This window comes from Hyaena hyaena, unplaced genomic scaffold (genome assembly GCF_003009895.1).
Source record: "Hyaena hyaena isolate Hyena2069 unplaced genomic scaffold, ASM300989v1 scaffold_196, whole genome shotgun sequence".
Lineage (NCBI taxonomy): Eukaryota > Metazoa > Chordata > Mammalia > Carnivora > Hyaenidae > Hyaena > Hyaena hyaena.
In genome coordinates this window covers 1,960,932-1,983,721 of record NW_024080828.1, presented here as the reverse complement: position 1 = coordinate 1,983,721, position 22,790 = coordinate 1,960,932, and the positions used below count along the sequence as shown (strand labels likewise).

At 42.0% G+C, this 22,790-nt stretch overlaps 1 protein-coding gene across 2 annotated transcripts in view; it reads right to left on the bottom strand.

Annotated features, from left to right (window-relative positions):
- Positions 1 to 3,876: 3,876 nt before the first annotated feature.
- The window catches only part of CEMIP2 (cell migration inducing hyaluronidase 2), an 85,639-nt gene continuing 66,725 nt past the window's right edge, over positions 3,877 to 22,790 (bottom strand). For both annotated transcript variants that reach the window (XM_039241584.1, XM_039241585.1), the window contains exons 19-24: positions 19,654 to 19,836; positions 15,349 to 15,568; positions 12,792 to 12,890; positions 8,884 to 9,038; positions 6,256 to 6,359; positions 3,877 to 5,900 (exon numbers count right to left, since the gene is read on the bottom strand). In XM_039241584.1, the coding sequence (XP_039097515.1) occupies positions 5,704 to 5,900; positions 6,256 to 6,359; positions 8,884 to 9,038; positions 12,792 to 12,890; positions 15,349 to 15,568; positions 19,654 to 19,836 (958 nt within the window). In that variant the 3' untranslated portion in view covers positions 3,877 to 5,703. The remainder of the gene's footprint in view (positions 5,901 to 6,255; positions 6,360 to 8,883; positions 9,039 to 12,791; positions 12,891 to 15,348; positions 15,569 to 19,653; positions 19,837 to 22,790) is intronic.

Sequence of the window (22,790 nt, the reverse complement as noted above, 5' to 3'; positions counted from 1 at the left end):
TTATTTTTAAAGCTTATTTTCAGAGACAGAGAGAGAGAGAAAGAGCACAGGCACACGCACATGGGGGAGAGGCAGAGAGAAAGGGAGAGAAAATCCCAAGGAGGCTCCGAGCTGCCAAGGCAGAGCCCAACTTGGGGCTCCAACTCGCAAAATTGATCATGACCTGAGCCGAAATCAAGGGTCAGACACTCAACCAACTGAGCCACCCAGGTGCCCTTTTTTTTTTTTTAAGTTTATTTTGAGAAAGAGAGAGAACAAGGGAGAGAGAGAACACGTGGGGGAAGGCAGTGAGAAAGAGAAAATCCAAAGCATGCTTCACACTCCACATTCCGCACTGAGCCTGATAGGAGGCTTGATCCCACAACCACAATATCATGACCTGAGTTGAAACCAAGAGTTGGATGATTAACTGATTGAGCCACCCAGGCACCCCTATCTTAAAAAAGAAACCCAAAAACACACACACTTGACAATCAGTGCTTCCACAGATATGAAATAACTAGGGTGGATACAGTTCCAATCTAAAAGCAAAGAAACTATGTTTTTGTGAGTCTGTGCAGCCTGATTGTGGCTAAACGAACATTTCCCTTTAAACTTCTTAAACCAACAAAGAAACCAAAAACAAAAACAAAAGATGGCTGGCATTTTATCATAGGAATAACTGTAGCCAAAGGACTAATTCTAACAATGAGAATTGCAGACAATGGAGAGAGGATTTTATCACGGGCTCCAAGCCTTTGCCTCAGCAACAGTTGCCTACTGTGCTGTGGGCGTCAGATCTGCCTTGCATTAGTCACAGAAAGTTCTAGGGAAGACAATGTAGATCGGGGTTAAAAAAAACCCCACAACATTCAGATTTGTTCAGATGTGTTCTCTACTGACGGAAAGGAGAAAAGTAACGGGAGCTCACTACATGATATGGGGTTCTCAAAAAAGTTCTCAGACTTCTCTTTATAAGAAATACCTGAGGAGCTTGTTAGAACATTATGTTTCCAGCTCCAACCCCCAGAGAAGCCAGTTCCACAGTCTGAGATGGGGTTGGAGATACTTCACTTTCATCAAGCACCTCGGGTGATTCTGATGCCAGTGTTTTCCTTAATGTTCCGTTTAAAAAATTCTCGAGCCTTACGACCATTCCAAGAACAGAATAATGAACAGCAGTATGGCCTTCACCAAGATCAAGGCTCAGCAAACTTTTTCAGTAAAGGAACACAGTAAAAAACATTTTCAGCTTCGCAACCATGCAGTCTCCATGACAGCTACTTAGATGTGCCTCCCCAAGATGGACGCCAGTCAACAGATAAGTGAGTGAGTGTGGCTGACTTGTGAGAGGACTACATTTATGAACACTGAAATTTAAATTTCACCTAGTTTTCACACATCACAAAATAATACCTCTTTCAACTTTTTCCGGTGTGTTCAAGAGGTAAAAGCCATTCTTAGCTCAGAATTGATACAGGGGATACACGTGGCCTACGTGGCCTTTTGCCCTGATGAAGCCAACTGGGATCATAAAGTCTCAGCTTTTCCGAGGATGAACTTTATTTATTTATTAAAAATGTTTATTTATTTTGAGAGAGAGAGAGAGAGCGTGCACAAGCAGGTGAGGGGCAGAAAGAGAGGAGAGAGAATCCCAAGCAGGCTCCATGGTGTCAGCATAGAGACTGACATGGGGCTCAAGCTCATGAACCCGTGAGGTCATGACCTGAGCCAAAATCAAGAGTCAGACACTTAACTGGCTGAGCCACCGGGCGCTCCTTCTGAAGATGAGCTTTACATTGATCACTTTTCATTTGCAGGCTCATCACACTGTCCATCTTGGGAAAATTGAAAAAGTTAATCTCTGAGCTTGTTTTCTGACTCTCTGCTGTATTTTCAGATAGAACATTTCACAGCTTCCTGTGGCTGATATTTGTGGATGCCCTGTGGGGTACAGTTCCTCTTTTAGAAATCTTGATATTCAGTTAATCATTCACTAATTTTTTTATCACATAAAAATAACGTGTGTGTGTGTATGCGCGCGCACGCGTGCGTGTGTGTGTGTGCCCTTTCCCAAACACCAGGCAGGGCCTGATTAGCATCTTTTATGGCTTCTCTCTCATACTGAGAACAAATATGGGTAAAACAAAAACAAAAACAACAAACCGTCTACTTCCCAAATGACCCCAATGGTCCAGCAGAACGTAAATAGCATTTTGTTATTTGTGAGCAAGGGACTGGGGGTGCCTTTGCTTGATTGTTTTCCTCCCTGACCTTTGGTTGAAAATTCGCTCCAGCCCGGGACGTCTGCTCACATTTCTCACACACCGGGTTACCACCAAGTTAAGACAACAGTAATGACACAAATCTGTTAACCAATTACTTCCATTCATAATCTTCGCCTCTAGGGGAATTTCTCAAATTACTAAACATGGTTTCGTAGGTATCTAAAAGCCAAAGAAGAATTCTGGAGGGTAAGGTCCAGCTCAGCATCACAAAATCACCAAACGTGGTCACAATGGGATCTATGTATTTACTCACAAGGGCCAAGGGGGTGGGGGTGAGGGGAAGCACTTGAATTCACTAAGTGCATTCCTGCTTATTAAAATGCCTTTCAACTGGACTTCCCCAAACATCACCTCATCTCCTAAGGAATGAACACCTAGTTATCTGAAGCATTCAAGCCTCTATCACCTCACTGCCCAGCCCCTTCTCAAAGCAAGGAGGATGTGTTCTTTTCTGAAGCTGGGGAACAGAGAAGTCATAAAGCACCCCCTCCCCAGCCCCGCATCTGAGCATCAGCTTAGCGGCTGCTTTGGAGTCATAATCTGCACGACCATGCGTCTGCCTTTCATCTCCTAGCCCTGCTCCAGCTTGTGCGAACATGTGGCTTGCTGGCTCAGGGGGAGCGGCAGGAACCTTACAGCGAAGACGTAAAACCCAAGCGGGCTGACACGTGAGAAGGCCCTGTGTTTCTCATCAGCTGGCTGATCTGTGGAATTGCTGGAGCTCAGCCAACCGCCTCACCCGGTGGAAAACGCCTACGAACTTATAAATCACCTTAAAATCTATTTTCTCCATAGAAATTACAACGGATCGCTAGCTTCCCGTTGCCAGGAATGTATTTGTCAGTTTAGATGACCAATTTAACAATCTGAGGCGATTGAGGACTTCAAACCATATTTAAGATTCTAGGGGCGCCTGGGGGGCTCAGTCAGTTAAGCATCCGACCTTGGCTCACGTCATGTTCTCACAGTTCGTGGGTTCGAGCCCCGCGTCGGGCTCTGTGCTGACAGCTCAGAGCCTAGAGTCTGTCTTCCGATTCTATGTCTCCCTCTCTCTCTGACCCTCCCCTGATCATGCTCTCTCTCTCTCTCTCTCAAAAATAAAACATTAAAAGAAAAAAAGATTCTATTCAAAGAAGACACTAGTGAAACGCTATTTAGGGCTGGGAGTTCTGTAATATAGGAATAGCAAATAAAAATAATAGATAAATGTAATTTTGAGTCACAAAAAAATTACAGACCGAAGTTGAACAGTGGACCTATTATATACTAGTGCAGTGGGTCCTACACCTGGCTGCATGTTAGAATCACCCAGGGAGCTTTAAAAACATTCCAATGCCCAGGCTGCATCCCACACCAATTAAACCTGAATGTGGGCAGGGGGGGTGGGGGGTGGGGAGGCCTTTGTCTTTTTTAAAGTTCCCAGGCAATTCTAGTGCACAGGTAAGGTTGAGAACCTCTGCATGGGAGAGTGTGATCCCTGTCCCTCTGAGGCTTAGTCTTTCAAAATCGACTTGGCGGACAGTTTCCCTTCTCTTCTCTGCCAATAACTTCTTTACAGCTGTAATCTGGAATAAAGAAATGACGGATTGATTGAGTCACACACAATATATAGAAAATACATGCACACACATTTTTATTTATTTAACTTAGGCCCTGATTATTAGCATATAAATCAGAAAAACTGAGTGCCTTGGAACTTACATAGCCTCTCCAAATCTTTAAAGAACCAAAACTCTAAAAAACACACACAAGAGATACTTAAGTCATAAAAAAACACACACACAAACAGACTTTAATCACCTGCGGGAACCATGATCCAATAATATATTTAATAGGTAAGATCTCATTCATCCATATACAAAAGAAAAAAAATAGCCTTAAACTTTAAGACCTGTGCCCTTAGCCAGAGCACTTAGAGTTAGAATGGTTTATCGGTAGCGTTTTGAGGTAGCATATTTTGTAAAGTTAACAGAAGTCACAGAGCTGCTCTGCAGTTTCTCGTGGACACCAAAGGACAGGCCCTCAGCCTTTGCTCTCGGCAGAGGAAGACGAGAGTGTCTGTACTCATTGCCAAGTTGGCCGGAACACGCTTCCTACCATCTCGCCATGGCCATGTCTTCATACACGTCGTGTGTTACAGGCTTTGGAAAACGTAAAGGCATTTTGACCCTTCTCTCCTCCTGTGTGGTCACCGCCCCGGCTGTGGGGCCGATCTCTCCACCACGTGCACTTCTCACGGACAGAACACGCACACCCGCCGTGGGAAGGGAAAGAGGGCATCACGGCACTTTTGAAAAAACTGGCTCTAACAACCTAATTATTTGTGAGTCACCAACTCCTCTAAGGCCATACAGAGTACTGTTTCTGAAGATCGCCTCCATGATTCTGACCCTTAAAAGGCTCTCCCTTTTTTCGCCCCCTGAGTGCAATATTTTGGGGTCTCCTTAAGCTTTCTGCAGTTTTCCTGGTAGGGTGGGGAGCAGAAGAGCTTTAAAAAAAAAATCCACACATAAAAAACAACAGCAAAAACCAGGTGGAGGAGCAACCCCAAGAACAGACTTCCTTTGTGCAAGGTGAAACGACGCAGGTTTACAGTTCCGGAAAACGGCCTTCTTTAAACAACGACAACAAAAAGGTGAATATTCAGCTCAGCTCTGCATTTTAAACACGAATATACAGTCGAAACAGGTTAGGAATTAAAGCTGCAAATACGGTCCCAACAACTTCAGACCTTGGCGCAGAGCAAATTTTTGCCCATGGGCGCAGATTATAAGGGATGTCAGATCCCGAAGCCCTTCTGTCCCACTATCCTTTCTGTTTGAAAGTTAAACCCTTGGAAGGAATCCATGTACAAACGAATAAAAATAGCACATGCCCAGGCAAAAAAGGGCATGAGCTGGGCCTGAGCTGCCGCGGGGAAAACTCTGTTGAGTATCCTATACAATCTGCAGAGGCCGCGCGCCCGGATCCGGAGCCCAACGCATCAGTGAACTTGCCGGCCACCCAGGTCAACTGCGGACCCAAAGCCAAGGACACGGCTGGGCATCAGCCTTCAAGTATCTGAGTTGCTACAAGAGCTGGTCCACTCAGGGACTCGGGCTGACCCTGGGAGCCCCCCACCTCATCCCACGACATCCCGCGATTCAAAGAGGAAAGCGCTGCTTACGGTCACTAAAACACACAGAGTGGAAGGTGAGGAATCGAACCGCTCTCTGAACATACCAGCCTAACAAATACAAATAAATTCTTCAACACTTTGTACAACTCGAAGGTGCGCGAGCTGGTATTTAAGCGATCGCTTTAAACCCCCTTGTCCCCTTTCTGGATCAAACAGGAAAATGGTTCCGTTCGGTTAACAGTGTCATTTTAAAAATGCCATAAATTAAATAAGTTAGTTCACATTTTTTCCCCCCGGCACTTAAGTTACAGCGAGTCTCTAATGTGCTTTTGAAGTCTGCATCAACAGTTCCAGATCTCTTCTGCGGACAGCGCTGGCTCTGTGACAACCGTATTCATCCAGCTGCAAAGGTATGAATTGTTCAAGCAGCCCGAGGCCCTGGCCAGCAGGACTGGTGAATAGCTTAGCCCATGATGGTTTAAAGTTTCCGCTGAATCCCAAAAATATGGTACTCCCTTAAAAAAAAAAAAAAAAAAAAAAAAAAAAGGCCATTTGTACATCTACTAGTTCCAGGCAAGACAATGCGGGAGGTGAGTCGGAGGTGAGCAAAACAGAGGCGGCAATAAACACAAAAACACTACCCTTCCTTACGTCAGCCACTGAACTCTTACCACCCACCTCCTGCCCCAAATAACAAACCACATCCCCAAACACTTCCTCTAATAACGTTTCCTTATTTAAAGATTATCTTTTAACGATGCCCACTCCAGCAAAATAAGCCCATGAAATGATCTGGGGGCCACAGTCCACCATAAAAATGCTCCTGTGGCTGGACTCATAAGAACTCCATAGAAAAACACAAACACAAACCTTTGTTATAAAGATGAGCTGGCTTGGCTAATCCCAGAGGTACTAAAGATTCTGAAATATTCAAATGCTTTATTTCTCCTCTTGTGCTCAACAGAACAATTGACCTGCACGTAAAAGAACATTGGAGGGAATTTCAGTGAATCGGCATGTGTTAATTGAGGACCTTTCTGAACCGACTACACGGTAGATACGCTAGATAAAAGTAGAACTCAAAACAAACAGGAAAAAAACCCAGATACTTTTCACATCCCTGGGGTTACAAGTTCTGGCTCCCCTCCCCCACCCAGAACGCATGTTGCTATTTCAAGGTGTCTCCCAGGATGAGGAAGGCAAAGGTCATTTGGGCCAGTTGACCCAGTGAAGGAATTGTGACTCAGCTCTTTTATGGAATAAACGAACAGGGGAGGTCAGTTTTATTTGTTTCAGATACTCTACGTATCTATTTAAGTCCTATTATCTACTCATTAAATAAATGAATAAACATCAATTCCAAAAAGGAATAAAATCTGTGCCCCATGGTTTGAATCGCCATGTTTGTTATGTAGCAAATCAACATATATACTTAGATCTCTTTGTGGAATTTCTCCACTCCTGATCTCTCCTCTGCCAATTCTATGCTGGCTTAATTACTATGGCTCATGATATATTTTAATATCTTCTAAAAATAAGCCCCCTGTATTATTTTAAGTTGTCTACAAATAGTTTATTACTCTCCCACATTTATTCTTCCAGATGAACTTCAGTACCAACTGTCAAGGATAATAGAAAAGTAACCTATCAGGACACTACTGGAAATGTGTTAAATTTATATAGGTAGATTGACATCTTTACAGTATTAATTTTTCCTCCAGAAAAAGGGAAAATCTATCCTTTTCTTCAACTTGTATATATCCGTTAGTATTCATTTTCTTTCTTTTTTTTAAAAAAATTTTTAAAAATGTTTTATTTATTTCTGAGAAAGAGACAGGCAGCGTGAGCAGGGGAGGGTCAGAGAGAGAGGGAGACACAGAATCGGAAGCAGGCTCCAGGCTCTGAGCTAGCTGTCAGCACGAAGCCCGACGTGGGGCTCGAACCCACGAACCGTGAGATCGTGACCTGAGCCGAAGTCGGACACTTAACCGGCTGAGCCACCCAGGCGCCCCTAGTATTCATTTTCTTAATGGGGGTCCTGACATGTTTTATTAAGATTCAGAAGTTTTAAGTTGGTTTTGATTCTGTGTTGAAGTCATTCTAAAGCAGTGGTGAGCATTCAGTCAGAACAGAGGTCTGACCACAGCAAACTCTACAGGCCTCACCCTCTTCAGGATAGTCCCATGAGATCACTTACAGGTCCCCAATGGCCCCCCCCACCCCCCACCTCAATACATGCATAATCTCTCTAGGAGTCACTGCCAGTTGCTCCATAACCTCTTAACACTTTGTTAAGATACAACACACAGACAGAAAAGTATTACCAAGCGTAGAGTGCACTGAACTTCCTGCCCACTAAACATACTTAGGGTACTAGCCCAGATGAAGAGCAGAGCACTACCCAGATCTTAAAAGCCTTCCTTCTGTCCCCTTTCTAGAAACAACCTGGTAAGTTTTTAATGAGTTGGTTTTAACTCTTAAATCTATAGGGTACCATGTAACCCTACATATCTGTGGTGAGAGGTATGCTCTGGATTGTTTTAGATGGACTGAGTACCTGTGTTTCCACCATTGTGAAAAACTGTAAATCCTTGAAGAAAATTGAGGCCTTGGAATCAGTATCCTACAAGTATCCTAAAGCAGAAGATAGGGCTATACATGCACATTGAATATTACACTCAAATAATCCAATGACTTTGTGGGACTGAGACCTGGGCTTTATAAAGTGTAAAGAGCGTAAGTCATCAGATAATGAAGATGTGTCCAAAAACTAGACAGGACTTTACTCCCTAGGAAGCTTAGGTCCCTCCCTTAGTTACTTCATTAAATGAAGGTCCACATGTAAATCAATGTCTACAGCACAACCAAGGAAGGCAGAAAGGAAGCTGAATTCATCTCCTTGCCTCTAGGCAGGGTCTAACCAATCAGTCCCCAAAAGGAAGGTTTTGCTCATGTGCCTGCTTCTTCAAAGTCCAACAAAACAAAAGCAATCAGACCAGGGCTCTCAAAAGAGAGACCAGATACTCAACCGCTTAAAAATCAGTTGACTCCTTTCCAGTCACTTCCATGTGAGCCAAGGGATGAATTCACAGCACAATGCCATCGGGGGGCTTATCAGTGGGACAGATGGCCACAAAGGCAAAATTATCTATAAAATTGCTTACATCAGTAATGAACCTTCTGAGTGAGTTAGGTGCAAAGCAGATCAACCAAATGCTAAAAAGCGGGACAGTAAAGCTCCAAAATACAGAGCAATTCCCCTTCAAAGAGCCTGCACACCACTTGCAAACTCTTCTAACAGCCTGGCTTTCACTTATCAATGATACGTAGTTTAGACCACATGGGTGTCCCTCTGAGATGAGGAAGGAATGAATACCTTTCAATGGCCCTAAATGCCCACAGAGGAAAAGGGTGGAAAGACAAAACGAAAGCTCAGAGTTAACTGGGTGTCATCTGTTCAAGGTGGCTTGTCCCTCTTATAGAGCAAGCTTCACCTACCTTCGAGGGATGTTTGTTCTCAAATACCCTTCCACGCGACTGACATCAGCAAGAGAGAAAACCTTCTTTGCCGTTAAGCGGAACGGAACGCTGCAGGCATCCACAGCGAGGAGCAGAACACCCGGATTTTGGATGGTAAAGTCGGTGCCATTGACCTGAGAACAGAAAAATGTCTTCCGCTGTCACCGCCATTTCATATCTCCAAGATGGCTCATCTCTCTAGCCCTTCCCTCTGTTTTCTTAACTCATGAATCAAATTATAGTTCCAGGATTCGAGCTGCACAATGCATTTACTCTTCCTCTGCCAACATGTGAAATGAAGCCATGTTCTCATAGACTGCGCCTTGATTGGTCTTTACTGTTTGGATAGGATGCTCGAGAAAGGCATCTCGATTGAGGCACTCAGTTGAGCGGCATGACTCTCTCTGCACAATTAAGGGTTTCATTCTTGCACACATTCTCTCACTGGGGCCAAAGCTTGCAAACTCAGTGAGCGATCAGCTGAGAGCCTCTGTACTGCAGCTCTGATAGCTCATTTATTGTCATACTGGTTCAGAAAAAAAATATCATGCCTTACCCCTTACGTAACCCCCTCCCCCCATGCGAGTTTAGATTTGGAACAGGAGAGGAGCCAGATGGCCACATCTCCTTTGTTCCATCCATAACTCTCCTGTAAAATCAAAATGGAAAAGTGGTCATTTCACCCAGATTTAAGCCACAAGGTATTAATAGATTTTGTTCACGACTATTGTGAGCTGAAGTTTCCAGTAGTCCTCTTTCAAGGAAATTAGCGGTTTGAGACCTCTTTAAGAAAAAGGAATGCCAGACACATCCAAATATCATTAATTCATCAGCCAAAAAAAGGGAAAAAATCCCTCACCAGACTAAAAAATGATTCAACACTAATTTAAGTCCTAGGCACTGTTCCTACTTAAAATGTGTAAAATTGGGGCACTAGGCTGGCTCAGTCGGATGAGTGTGTGGCTCTTAATCTTGGGGTTGTGAGTTCAAGCCCTGAATCGGGTGTAGGGATGACTTAAATAAATAAAAACTTTTTAAAAAAAGGTTTCCTTAAAAAATAAAGAAATACATTGTGGAAAATTATAAATTATGCTAAAGGCTAACAAGGGAGAAATGCTATCACCACGAAGTCCTGTAATTGTTTGGGGAAACTATATTTAAATTGTATTTCTAACCACTACTGGTCTCATAGGAATCGAACTGACCTTTAGCTATGTTTATATTGCTCCAGTCCAGAGAATAATTCTGGAAAATCCTTGAGGTAAAGTATCGTTAATACTTGTTTTTAAAACTCAGAATACATAAAATTGAGATATACCTGAGAAAAAAGTTATAATGATCCTCAACACACTTAAACTCTCCTCTTCAAAAGAATCCCCCAAAACCCACTGCTTAAAAAATACACAACAGTTTCCATACAGGCTAAACCAATGCCATATCCTAGTGAAAACTTTTCATATTTTGCATGGGGAAAGCATTGGAGGTAAATATGACAAAATGCAATGTTCTCTGACTTCTTGGGGGTCCCAAGCACCCAGTGTGCAGCAATGGAGTTTTAAAAAATGTCTTCACAGGGCACCTGGGTGGTTCAGTCAGTAAAGCATCTGACTCTTGGTTTTGGCTCAGGTCATGGTCTCACGGTTCGTGAGTTCAAGCCCTGCATCGGGCTCTGCACTGACAGTGTGGTGCCTGCTTGGGATTCTCTCCCTCTCCCTTTCTCTCTGTCCCTCCCACACTCATACTTTCTCGCTCTTTCAAAATAAAAATAAAACTTAAAAAAAAAGTCCTTAGACCCTGGAGCGGAGCCTGCCTGAGATTTTCTGAGCATAGCATTATTTTCTTAAATTATTTAGTGAAGTAAATAGAGCAGGGAGACTCAGCACCCACTTGCTTCCTTTACACAACTGACTCCCACCAGACACCATGCCAGCCAGCTGGGATCAGGCTCTCCAGGCAGCCGAAGGCACTGAGATGCTGAGCTGACAAATTTCATGCCAAAAAAATTTACATCCTGAACATACCACAAACCAAACAGTTGCTAACACAGGAGTATAGACGTAAATATATAGTTGGGACATCTTTGGGCTACCTTTAAATAGAAATCTTCTCTGTTTATTTATTTTTAATTTTTGTGTGTGGTCATGAGATTCATCTTAACAAATTTTAAGTGAACAATACATAATTGTTGACTGCAGACACAATGTTGTACAATAATGTTTTTAATGTTTTACTTATTTTTGAGAGAGAGACAGAGATAGCATGAGCAGGGGAGGATCAGAGAGAGAGGGAAATACAGAATCCGAAACAGGCTCCAGGCTCTGAGCTAGCTGTCAGCACAGAGCCTAATGTGGGGCTCGAACCCATGAACCGTGAGATCATGATGTCAGCTGAAGTCGGAGGGTTAACCAACTGAGCCATCCAGGCACCCCGAGAGTTTATGCATCTTAATCAATTGAAACTATAAGCCTGTGGATCAAGAACACCTCATCTCACCCTCCCTTCTTAAGTAGGGATATTCTTGTTTTATTTTTTTAATGTTTAATTATTTTTGAGAGAGAGACAGACAGACAGGTCATGAGCAGGGGAGGGGCAGAGAGAGAGGAAGACACAGAATCTGAAGCAGGCTCCAGGCTCTGAGCTGTCAGTACACAGCCTGATGCAGGGCCTGAAGCCACAAATTTGAGATCATGACCTGAGCTGAGGTCGGACACTCAACCAACTGAGCCACCCAGGCGCCCCAGTAGGGATATTCCTAATTCAGAGTTGTTCAAAGGTTCTTAATTCAGAGTTCAGCCCTGGAAATGGATGGTGGTGATACTTGCACAACAGTATGAATGTACTTCATGCGACTGAACTGTATGCTTAAAAACAGTTAAGATGATTGGGTCGTCTGGGTGGCTCAGTAGGTTAAATGTCTGACATGATTTCACGGCTTGTAGGATCGAACCCCATGTTGGTCTCTGCACCAACAGCTTGGGATTCTCTCTCTCAAAATAAATAAATAAATTTAAAAAACAACCCTAAAAAACAGTTAAGATGATGAATTTTATGTTATCTATACTTTAACACAATTTAAAAATTGGGAAAGAAAAAAAAGAGTAAGGTAGAATTGTGTCCACGTACATGTGAATTTGTGATTGTATTGCCTACCACTTTGAAAAACTGAGCTCCTGTGGTTGGAGGATGGGTCAAGCAGGTGAAGGAGATTAAGAGGTACAAAATTCCAGTTACAAAATAAATAAATCGCAGGGAGGAAAAGTACAGCATAGGGAATAGAGTCACTAACACTATAATAACTTCATACGGCGTCAGGTGGTAACTGTACTTACCATGGTGAGCATTTTATAATGGACACAGATGTTGTGCCTGGTATGCCTGGAATTAATATAATATTGTATTTCAGCTATACTTCAATTACAAAACCTAAAAAAAGGGGGTGGGAGTCTTTAAAGTGACCACGTGAAACGGGGACCAGGCCCAGGCTGGACATCACTTAAGATGGCTGGACACCTGCTACCCTAAGAGTATCTACGACAGTGGCACAGATCTCATGCCAACAGCTGGTAACCTCTGGTGAACTTGGCTCATAGCCTCGATTCTAAGTGTTGGTGATGAGGTTCAGGCCTTTACTTCCATAAACTCGCCTAGAACAGACAACTCATACTTTGTGAACAAATTTTGACATTCACCTAAAAGTAATCAGTAAAGACAATCTACTGAGGGAGAAAAAAAAAAAAAAGATTTGTTAATGAGTTTAACTTATTTAAAAATGCACATGTTTAGGAGTATATATACCTTTATTACATTGCCAGGGACTATTGCCAGAGACGATTTGTGTCACTGGGATGAAACATAAAAGTGAGAAGCTGAGGCAGGATGGTACTTACAGAGATCACAGTCAGGTCTCCACGCTGAGTCTCTGCTTTACTGGGTGAATGGAATTGCACGGGGAGGTAGCTTTTATGAGGATCACTGGTAAACACCACCTACACAGGGAAGCAGTTCCACATTTATGTCAACTGCATCTTCTTTCAAAAGGGCCTCAAAATAAACTCAATTATATCAAACCCAGTGGTGTTTGTTTCCCCCTTGTGAACTGTTTGTACATATCGCATGGCCTAGAATTTTCCTCCTTTGATACAAACTTAATACAAGAAGTGTGTGTTCCTCATTTTCGGGAATAATCCCAGTCTCAAATAATTGTAATCTTATTAATAAAATCAATTCGGCAAATGACTAAGTAAATGTACTTTACACTTACAAACATTTTATGTCAACAATAGCCACAAATCTTTTTAAAGGTCCTTTTCAGACCAGTTACCTTAAATAGGGACTGAGTCACTGAAGAACTAAGAGAAGTACAGATGACAAGGATTACCCTGTTCAAAACCTTTCAGTAGGTTCCACATCACCAGGCTAAACTCTTCTACAGGACTCGCAATGTGTCCCATAAATCAAGCCACACCTCATGTACAGGCCCCTAACCCCACTGTTCTCGCACATTCCACACACGGTGCAGCAACTCTGCTTCTCCTAGTGCTTTACCTCCTTTCCTGCCATTCTGCCTTTGCAGATGCTGCTCCCTCCCAAGAATGTCCTTCCCTGTTTCCTTCTACTCCTCAAAAGCACTCCCAGGCTCCAAATCCCACCTCCTCCCTCCTCCCTAAAGGCTTTCTTCTCATTCAAAAGCAAGCCTAACTCCCATGCAACTGGGCACAATAAAGTATATACCGTTATGAATGGGTAAGGATTCAACAATGTCATCACAAGGGCAAATAGTCATCATGATGCTAAACATTCAGAAGCTCCACATTTCTTTGAGTCTCAGGTTTGGATTCAAAAATTCATGTGAATCTTCCTACTTATTCCTAATGTACATGTGATTGTTTTGATATTCGAAACAAACTCATTCCCTCAAATTTCCAAGTAAAAGTGATGTTTCCAAATACTTCAAGCACTGTGCAACTGCGCCAATATATATAATTAGTATCTTCAAAAAAATAATTCTAACCAATGTTTCAAGTGCACACAGACTCACAGACACACACACACACACACACACACCAAAGAATGCTAAACATTAATGTATGGAACCATTTAACAAGACAGGCTATTTCCAATGATGATTATTTTTAAAAATTATAATGTTGCAGTTATTATTATAAATTATGTAATCTTTTCAGTAATGAAGGACTTTCTTAACAAATTCAGCTTGAGAATTGGGCTGGAGAATTTACTTTCCCACAAAATGCCACTTTAGCGGTCAAGACATTACATGGGACAGGCAAGGATCGATACGAACTTCTTCATGGTTGGTTGGTAGTTGGTTAGTGGGTTGGCTGGTCGGTTGGTTGGTGGATTGGTTGGTTGATTGGTGAGTTGGTTGGTAGGTTAGTTGGTTGGTGGGTGGGTTGGTTGGTAGATTGGTGAGTTGGTTGGTGGGTGGGTTGATTGGGGGGTTGGTAGTATGGTGGGTTGGCTTCAACTGAGTTGGAGACTAAGAAGTGGCACAGGGGTATGAAACACTGAAAGTGTGATAGTGAGCTGTCATTGAAAATATACTTACCATATATTATAATAGGAAGAATAAATCCCTGCTCTTACTATCACCAACAGCAAATACAATTGAGAAAACTTTCTGATTCAGTAGCATTGGTGTGGGACCAAGAATTCTAATATTTCACAAGTTCCCAGGTGATGCTGATGCTGACAGTCTGGGGACCCCACCTTGAGAACCATTTCCCTTAACCCATATTTGTTTGTGTAAAGGTTAACTATTAATTAGAGCAGTATTAACTCTATACTTCTTTTTCACATGGATTGGTCTGACTTCCTTTGGAAACCCCATGCCCAATCTGAGGTCATATTTGGGACTGACTTTCAATGTCATGTTTTCTTAAGATCCAGAGAGAGACCTTGTAATTAAGAATATGTCAGGAAAAGCATTTTACTTCTAGCCAAAGTTAGTTTGTACTTTTAATTACAGGTAAATATAATAGCACACACTTTGAAATTAACAGCTTCCAACCTTGGAAAAAAAGGAAACAATTTTCATATGAACTGAATTTTCGGAAGAGAAATTTTACAGTCATCAATAAAATGATGTAATTTTCTCCATCGTTGACATGTAAACCCACTGCAATACTGTAACAGAATCACACCTGTGGGGGGGGGGGGAAGATGAGAACCAAAAATTCTACAGTCGTTCAGGATAAACTGATATATCACAGGGATAAGATATTTTTATTATGACTTTGGACTAGTCTGCTTCTTATAAGCATCACATTCTAGAATGGGCCACAATTCAGGAGAAACCACGTAATATTTCTAACTTCCCAAAACAGATGTTTCAAAGAAAAATGTGGCCACTGCAAAACAACAACAACAACAATAAACCTTTCATTCTTTCTCCCAACGCACAGCCCACTTTTCTCCCTTGTTTACCTGGCGGGTCCCACAGCCTTGACAAAGCCCGGTGAGCATGGACGGCATGCGCTTGAGAGCTGAGGGCTTCTTGTAATACTGGGGATATGCCTTGGCCATGCAGTTACTGATGTCTTTTGAGTCTGTTGCTGCCTGGATCTTGACTCTTTCGCATCCCTGAGATGAACAGTAACTGTGGCCATCCCTGTGGCTTTTGGCTTTGAGATACAAAAATAGTAACCTGCGCAGAACACAAACCAATCCATAGGGTGTTAGACTGAATCTCACAAACTGACAAAAATCCCTCAAATCAGCTCACGGTCTAAAGGGATAGTCCTCTTATAAAGTGACTTTTCCTTAAAAGAAAATAAATTACAAAAGTAATAAAGTTGTTTCCTCTTTCCTTTCTATCCTCCTACGGTCCTAAGGCAAATGTAAATACTACTTTCAGAAAATATTTTGATAACCCAGTTCAGTCATTCTGGAACATATCAAAGTTAATTTCTGGATTGAATTAGTTTGATGGGTAATTTGGGAGGATGGCCTTTGGTTTGGTTCAAAAATTCCTTGGAAACTTTTAGGCTTGCCTTGAATTTAGGATTTCGTAAATTAGCGCAGTTTATTCTTTTTTGGTTTCTAAATCATTTTGGTTTAAGGCATAAAATTGAAATAATAAAAATAGCAACCGTGACTTGCTTGGCTGAGGCCAAGATATGGTCTCACATCAGTTCCTGTGATGTTTACTAAGAGCAGATGGGCCTGAGGTCCTTCTGTCTGTACTTTGGCCAAAATCAAGTGAGATGAATAGTCACGCCCACTCTGAATGATCCTCCAGCTGCCCAGATGAATGGAAAAGTCACTTCCAGGCAACAGTCCAACATCTGTCAGCAGAACTAGTGTTTCCGAACCAAAGGGAGACTGTAAAGCATTTGATCAAATGTGATTGATTACTAGAGATTAAGAACTCATATTTTATTTTATTTTATTTTTTTATATATTTTTATTTATTTCTACGAGAGAGAGAGAGACAGCGTGAGCAGGGGAGGGTCAGAGAGAGAGGGAGTCACAGACCGAAACAGGCTCCAGGCTCCGAGCTGGCAGCCAGCACAGAGCCCGACGCGGGGCCCGAACCCACGAACCGCGAGATCATGGCCCAAGCGAAAGTCGGACGCCCAACCGACCAAGCCACCCAGGCACCCCTAAGAACTCATATTTTAATAGGAAGTCAGTGAACAATGAAAAGTTGCGATTCTGAGGTAAAAATCAGCCATTGTCCAAACATCAATACTTTTTAACATATATACATAAGGAATGAAAGCAGCCTAATAAGGCCAGGGCTTTTTGATAGAGAATTAAAAATTGTCATAATGAATAGAATTAAAAAGAATGAGAACTTCGGAGGCTGAAGGATTATAAAAATACCCAGTTAGGAAATCCCTATCCAAATAACACCAGCGTTCTTCACAGAGTTAGAACAAACAATCCTAAAATATGTATGGAACCAGAAAAGATCCCGAATAGCCAAAGCAGTCTTGAAAAAAGAAACCCAAAGCAGGAGGCATTACAGTCCCAGACTTCAAGCTGTATTACAAAGCTATTATCAAGACAGTATGGTACCGGCACAAAAACAGACACTCGGATCAATGGGACAGAATAGAGAACCCAGAAATGGACCCCCAAACGACTGACCAACTAATCTTTGACAAAGCAGGAAAGAATATCCAGTGAAATAAAGACAGTCTCTTCAGAAAATGGGGCTGGGAAAACTGGACAGCAACATGCAGAAGAATGAACCTGGACCCCTTTCTTACACCACACACACAAATAAACTCAGAACAGATGAAAGACCTAAACGTATGACAGGAAGCCATCAAAATCCTAGAGGAGAAAGCAGGCAAAAACCTCTTTGACCTTGGCCACAGCAACTTCCTACTCAACACTCCTCTGGAGGCAAGGGAAACATAACCAGAAATGAACTATTGGGACCTCATGTAAATAAAAAGCTTCTGCACAATGAAGGAGACAATCAGCAAAGCTAAAAAGCAACTGATGGAATGAGAGAAGATATTTGCAAATGACATGTCAGATAAAGGGTTAGTATCCAAAATCTATAAAGAACTTATCAAACTCAACACCCAAAAAGCAAATAATCAAATGAAGAAATGGAGAAAAGACATGAACAGACACCTCTCGAAAGAAGACATCCAGATGGTCAACTGACACATGAAAAAATGCTCAACATCACTCATCATCAGGGAAATACCTGTCAAAACCACAGTGAGAAACCACCTCACACCTGTCAGAAGGCAAACATTAACAACTCAGGCAACAATAGATGTTGGCAAGGATGCAGAGAAACAGGCTCTCTTTTGCACTGCTGGTGGGAATGCAAACTGGCGCAGCCACTCTGGAAAACAGTATGGAGGCTCCTCAAAAAATTAAAAATAGAACTACCCTATGGCCCAGCAATTGCACTACTAGGTATTTATCCAAGGGATACAGGTGTGCTGTTTCAAAGGGGCACATGCACCCCAATGTTTATGGCAGTGCTATCGACACTAGCAAAAGTATGGAAAGAGCCCAAATGTCCACCGATAGATCAATTCATAAAGAAGATGCGGCATATATACACAATGGAGTATAACCTGGCAATCAAAAAGAATGAAATCTTGTCATTTGCAACAACGTGGATGGAACTAGAGGGTATTATGCTAAGAGAAATTAGTCAGGCAGAGAAAGACAAATATCATATGACTTCACTCATACGAGGACTTTAAGATATAAAACAAATGAACATAAGGGAAGGGAAGCAAAAATAATATAAAAACAGGGAGGGGGACAAAACGTAAGAGACTGTTAAAGATAGAGAACAAACAAAGGGTTGCTGAAGAGGTTGTGGGAGGGGGCTGGGCTACATGGATAAGGGGCATTAAGGAATCTACTCCTGAAATCACTGTTGCACTATATGCTAACTTGGATGCAAATTAAAACAAACAAACAAACAAAAATACCCAGCTGAACAAAATATTTCCCAGCTAATCATGAATTTGTGATCTCCAGACCATCCTCACAAATCTGGGTGTTCCATTTACTTTTGTGGAAAATCAATGGGGAATGTGGAATTTCTGTCATCTGTAGAAGAAAAGTCCAAGTAGGTGGTTTTAAGACTGATTAGAAATGGAAAGTCAGAGACCAATTATGGTAAGGGAAGACTTAAGCTGGTCACACTGGCTGCTGGAGGGGCCCTGGAGGGCAAATGAGCTGCATCTTATTCAGAAACTACCAAGATTCTTGACTAAAACCCAACCTCATTCCCCTATCAGACTGGCCACCCTTCTCCCCATTCTGAACCTGTCTTTCCCCAAACATGCCATGCCACGTTCTTCCATGCCTCCATGCATCTAACCACACTGCTCCTAGCTGGGGACACCTTACCCCTCTCTTTTTTCACCTCCTCCTACTGGGGCCTCAGGAGTCAGCCCCATGACTGGTCATCCTAGACTGAGCTTCTGGGTTACCTCAAAAGGCACACTGAGTATCCCACTACAGGGTTTACAGCATATAATCCTCTAGCTCTCCAATTACTTGCTTGGCATGCCCACATCCTTCAATGGCCTGTGAATTTGCGGAAGAGATGAGCCTTATTTGCATTAGTATCTTTACAGCACTTAGATGATGGCACGTGCTAGGAATGTCAGCTCAAGGAATGGATGCTGAAGGAGCATGCTGCTTACTGTAAGAGTACAGAGATCGAGCCTACCATAACCCAAAGGCTGAGAGACTGTAACTGGATAAAAGCAGACCAAGCCAACAGGACCCCAGGTGAACAGGATTAGAATTAAAAAGTGGAAAGATGTAGCCTAGAGAGAGTTGAAAGCAAATATGCCATGGTTATACAGTGGTTTTTGTTTTTCGTAAACTCAAGGTCAACTTGAGAGATCACCTTAATGGAAGAAAAGAGCTTTTGCCGAAATATGAACTAGATCACATGTAAATAATCATCTGAAGGGCTGTGACAGAAAAAAAATTATTTTGATTTTCAATTGGGCCTACTGATTCTTTATTGACAAGGATCATTTCTCTCTCTAAATTGCCTTAATAGGTATATGGCAAACATCTTCATTTGATTCCTGCTGCCGACTATAATTATGAGGCATTCTACGTCTCTAACCCTCTAATAGCGATGAGCAGAGAATTACCCACATCAGCTGCTTTTCTAAACAGCTGTCACATCACAACCTATTCTTAGTTTAGGCTGAAGAACTAGTAATTTCACCATTAAAGGGAAATAGCAGTAATTCTCATTCACTGGTTGGGCTGAATTACCCCGTGCTGGAGTCAAAATAGAATTTCCTCTCAGACTGCTTTCTCTGCAATTCCTCCAGAGAGTGCACAGGCTCATATTCGTCCATTTTGGACAGTGAGCCATTATGGCGCTGTAAAAAGCCAAAGGTAACCTGAAAACTCGTGTTTGATGGATAGCAGAGGCCAACTCGAATCCAGTCATTCCTGTAAAGGAGACACAATAAAACAGTGAATTCACACTTAAGCCTATATATTTTGATTATTATAGCATATGTAGATTTCAGCCATGATTTTTCTCCTCCTCAAATTTCTGCAGCCTTGAGCCACTAACAGTGAGATCCTGTACCTCAACACGCCAGCAAATCTCCTACCTTTGTATATTCCCCAAACTTCTCTTATCAATATATGTACAATTGTCTGACTTACAAAAATGTCTTGCTTTTTTTTTTTTTTTTAACATTTAATTACTTTTGAGAGAGAGACAGACACAGAGTACAAGCAGGGGAGCAGTGGAGAGAGAAGAGAGGGGACACAGAATCTGAAGCAGGCTCCAGGCTCTGAGCTGTCAGCACAGAGCCCAACGAGGGGCTTGAACCCACAAACCGTGAGATCATGACCCAAGCCAAAGTTGGCTTAACCGACTGAGCCACCCAGGCGCCCCAGAATGTCTTGGTTTAAACAGGACTTCAGGGAATGTGAATAGAAGTTGACTAAAGTGTAATTAGGTGCTGCAAGAAGATAATAAAGTGAAGTGAGATGGCTGGGAATGGGGTACATGATGATGGAAGAGACACTAATATCCAGATAGGGGGAGCATACACTGGTAAAATCTTTAAAAAGAATTTTAAAAAATTGTTTAATGTCTATTTAATTTAGAGAGAGAGAGAGAGAGACAGCATGAGAAGGGTGAGGGGGAGGGAGAGACAGAGACACAGAATCTGAAGCAGGCTCCAGGCTCTGAGCTGTCAGCACAGATGAACGCATGAAATGTGAGATCATGACATTAGCCAAAGTCAGATGCTCAACCAACTGAGCCACCCAGACACCCCTAAAAAGAACTTTTTTAAAAGTAATATCTATGTCCAACATGAGGCTCAAACTCACAAGTCTGAGATCAAGAGTTGCATGCTCCACTGACTGAGCCAGTCAGGTGCCCCTCCAAAGAATTATTTTGTTTATAAATGTATAGTTGTCTTTTATTATTGCATTAAGATAACTGACTACTGGTAAAATGACTGGATATAAAGGCATATGTATTTTTTTCAAAAATTTTTAAAATGTTTTTTATTTATTTCTGAGAGAGAGAGAGAGAGAGACAGACAGACAGACAGACAGACAGCGTGAGCAGGGGAGGGTCAGAGAGAGAGGGAGACACAGAATCTGAAGCAGGCTCCAGACTCTGAGCTAGCTGTGAGCACAGAGCCCGGTATGGGGCTCGAACCCACGAACCATAAGATTATGACCTGAGCTGAAATCAGATGCTTTAACTGACTGAGCCACCCAGGCATCCCAAGGCATATGTATTTTTCAAGTTTTTGATGCATATTACCAAATTACCATGGTGTTTTTTCCTTATCTAATGTCCTATCTTTAGATATAAAATCAATATTTTCTGAAAACAATGAAAACTATTTCCCTTTTTTTTAAATCATTTGCTGTTTGGGGGCATTTTTTAAAGTGACTTAATGTTTATTTTTGTTGAGAGAGAGAGAGACAGAGTGCAAGTTGGGGAGAGGTATACACAGAATTTGAGCAGGCTCTGCTCTGTCAGCACATAGCCCAATGTGGGGCTCGAACTCGGGAACAGCGAGATCATGACTCCAGGCAAAGTCAGACGCCTAATGGACTGAGCCACCCAGGGAGCCCTTCAGGCATTTTTTGAGTTGTGGTAAAATAGATGTAATAAAAAATTCATCTTTTTATCCATTTTAATTCCACAGTTTATGGCATTAAGTACATTCACAAGGTTATATAATCACCACTACTCTTTCTAAAGAATTTTTTTTGTTTGTTTATTTATGTATTTGGAGAGAGAGAAAGAGAGAGAGAGAACAAGCAGGGGAGGGAGAAAGAAGGGGACAGAGGATGTGAAGCCGGCTCCATATTAACAGCAGAGAACCCAATGCTGGGCTTGAACCCACAAACTGTGAGTTCATGACCGGAGCCAAAACTGCATGCTTAACCAACTGAGCCACCCAGCTGTCCCCTCTTCTAAATAATTTTTCAGGGCACCTGGTGGCTCAGTAGGTTAAGGGTCCAACTCTTGGTATCGTCTCACATCATGAGCCGTTCGTGAGTCTGAGCCCTACGTCAGGCTCTGCGCTGACAACACGGAGCCTGCTTGGGATTCTCTCTTTCCCTCTCTCTCTCTCTGCCCTGTTCTTTTGTTCTCTCTCTCAAAAATAAATAAACATTAAAAAGAAAGTTAAGAATTTTAAACAATATGTAACAAAGCCTTAAAATTATTCGTGCAGATTTTAACAGGAATCTCACTAAAGAACACTTAGAAATGCAGACCAAAAATGTCTAAGAAAAGATGTTCTGTGCAATATCATTTATAAGAGCAAAAAGGGGATATTGGAGAGGCAGGCAGAAGAAACACAAACAAAATGTTCACAGAGGAAGAGTAGTTAAATAAATCTTGGTTTATCTATATGCTCAGAAAACATGGGAAGAGAAAACAATATGTTTATAATGTCTCACTTTAATTAGAAGAATTCTAGATTTTCTCAGTTTTCTTGATGTTTTTTCGATTTTCTTTATTTGGTTTAATGAAGAAGTACAGCTTTTGTCATGTTGAGAGTGTTATTTGTAGAAGTGGCACTGTGACAAAATCTATGACCGCCCTATAATCATATTAAATTTGGGGGAAAAAATTATCCATCTCCTTCTCTTGACTTTGCCCGTGATATAATTTTTACAACCCCTGAGCTATTTAAGCAAGGAAAGTCTGACTGAACTTCAAAAGCCCAACGCAGATTTTTTGAAACTTCTGGGTTCAGCCTTTTTTCACGTTAAAATATTTTTACTGGCTCAGTATTTGTTCAAAAGTTACATGTGATACTTATAGTACCCTGAATACCATGTGGTCATAATACCTCGCCTCAAACTCATAACCTGCCAGATAGAAGTCTCTGGACTACTGATCGCTGACATTT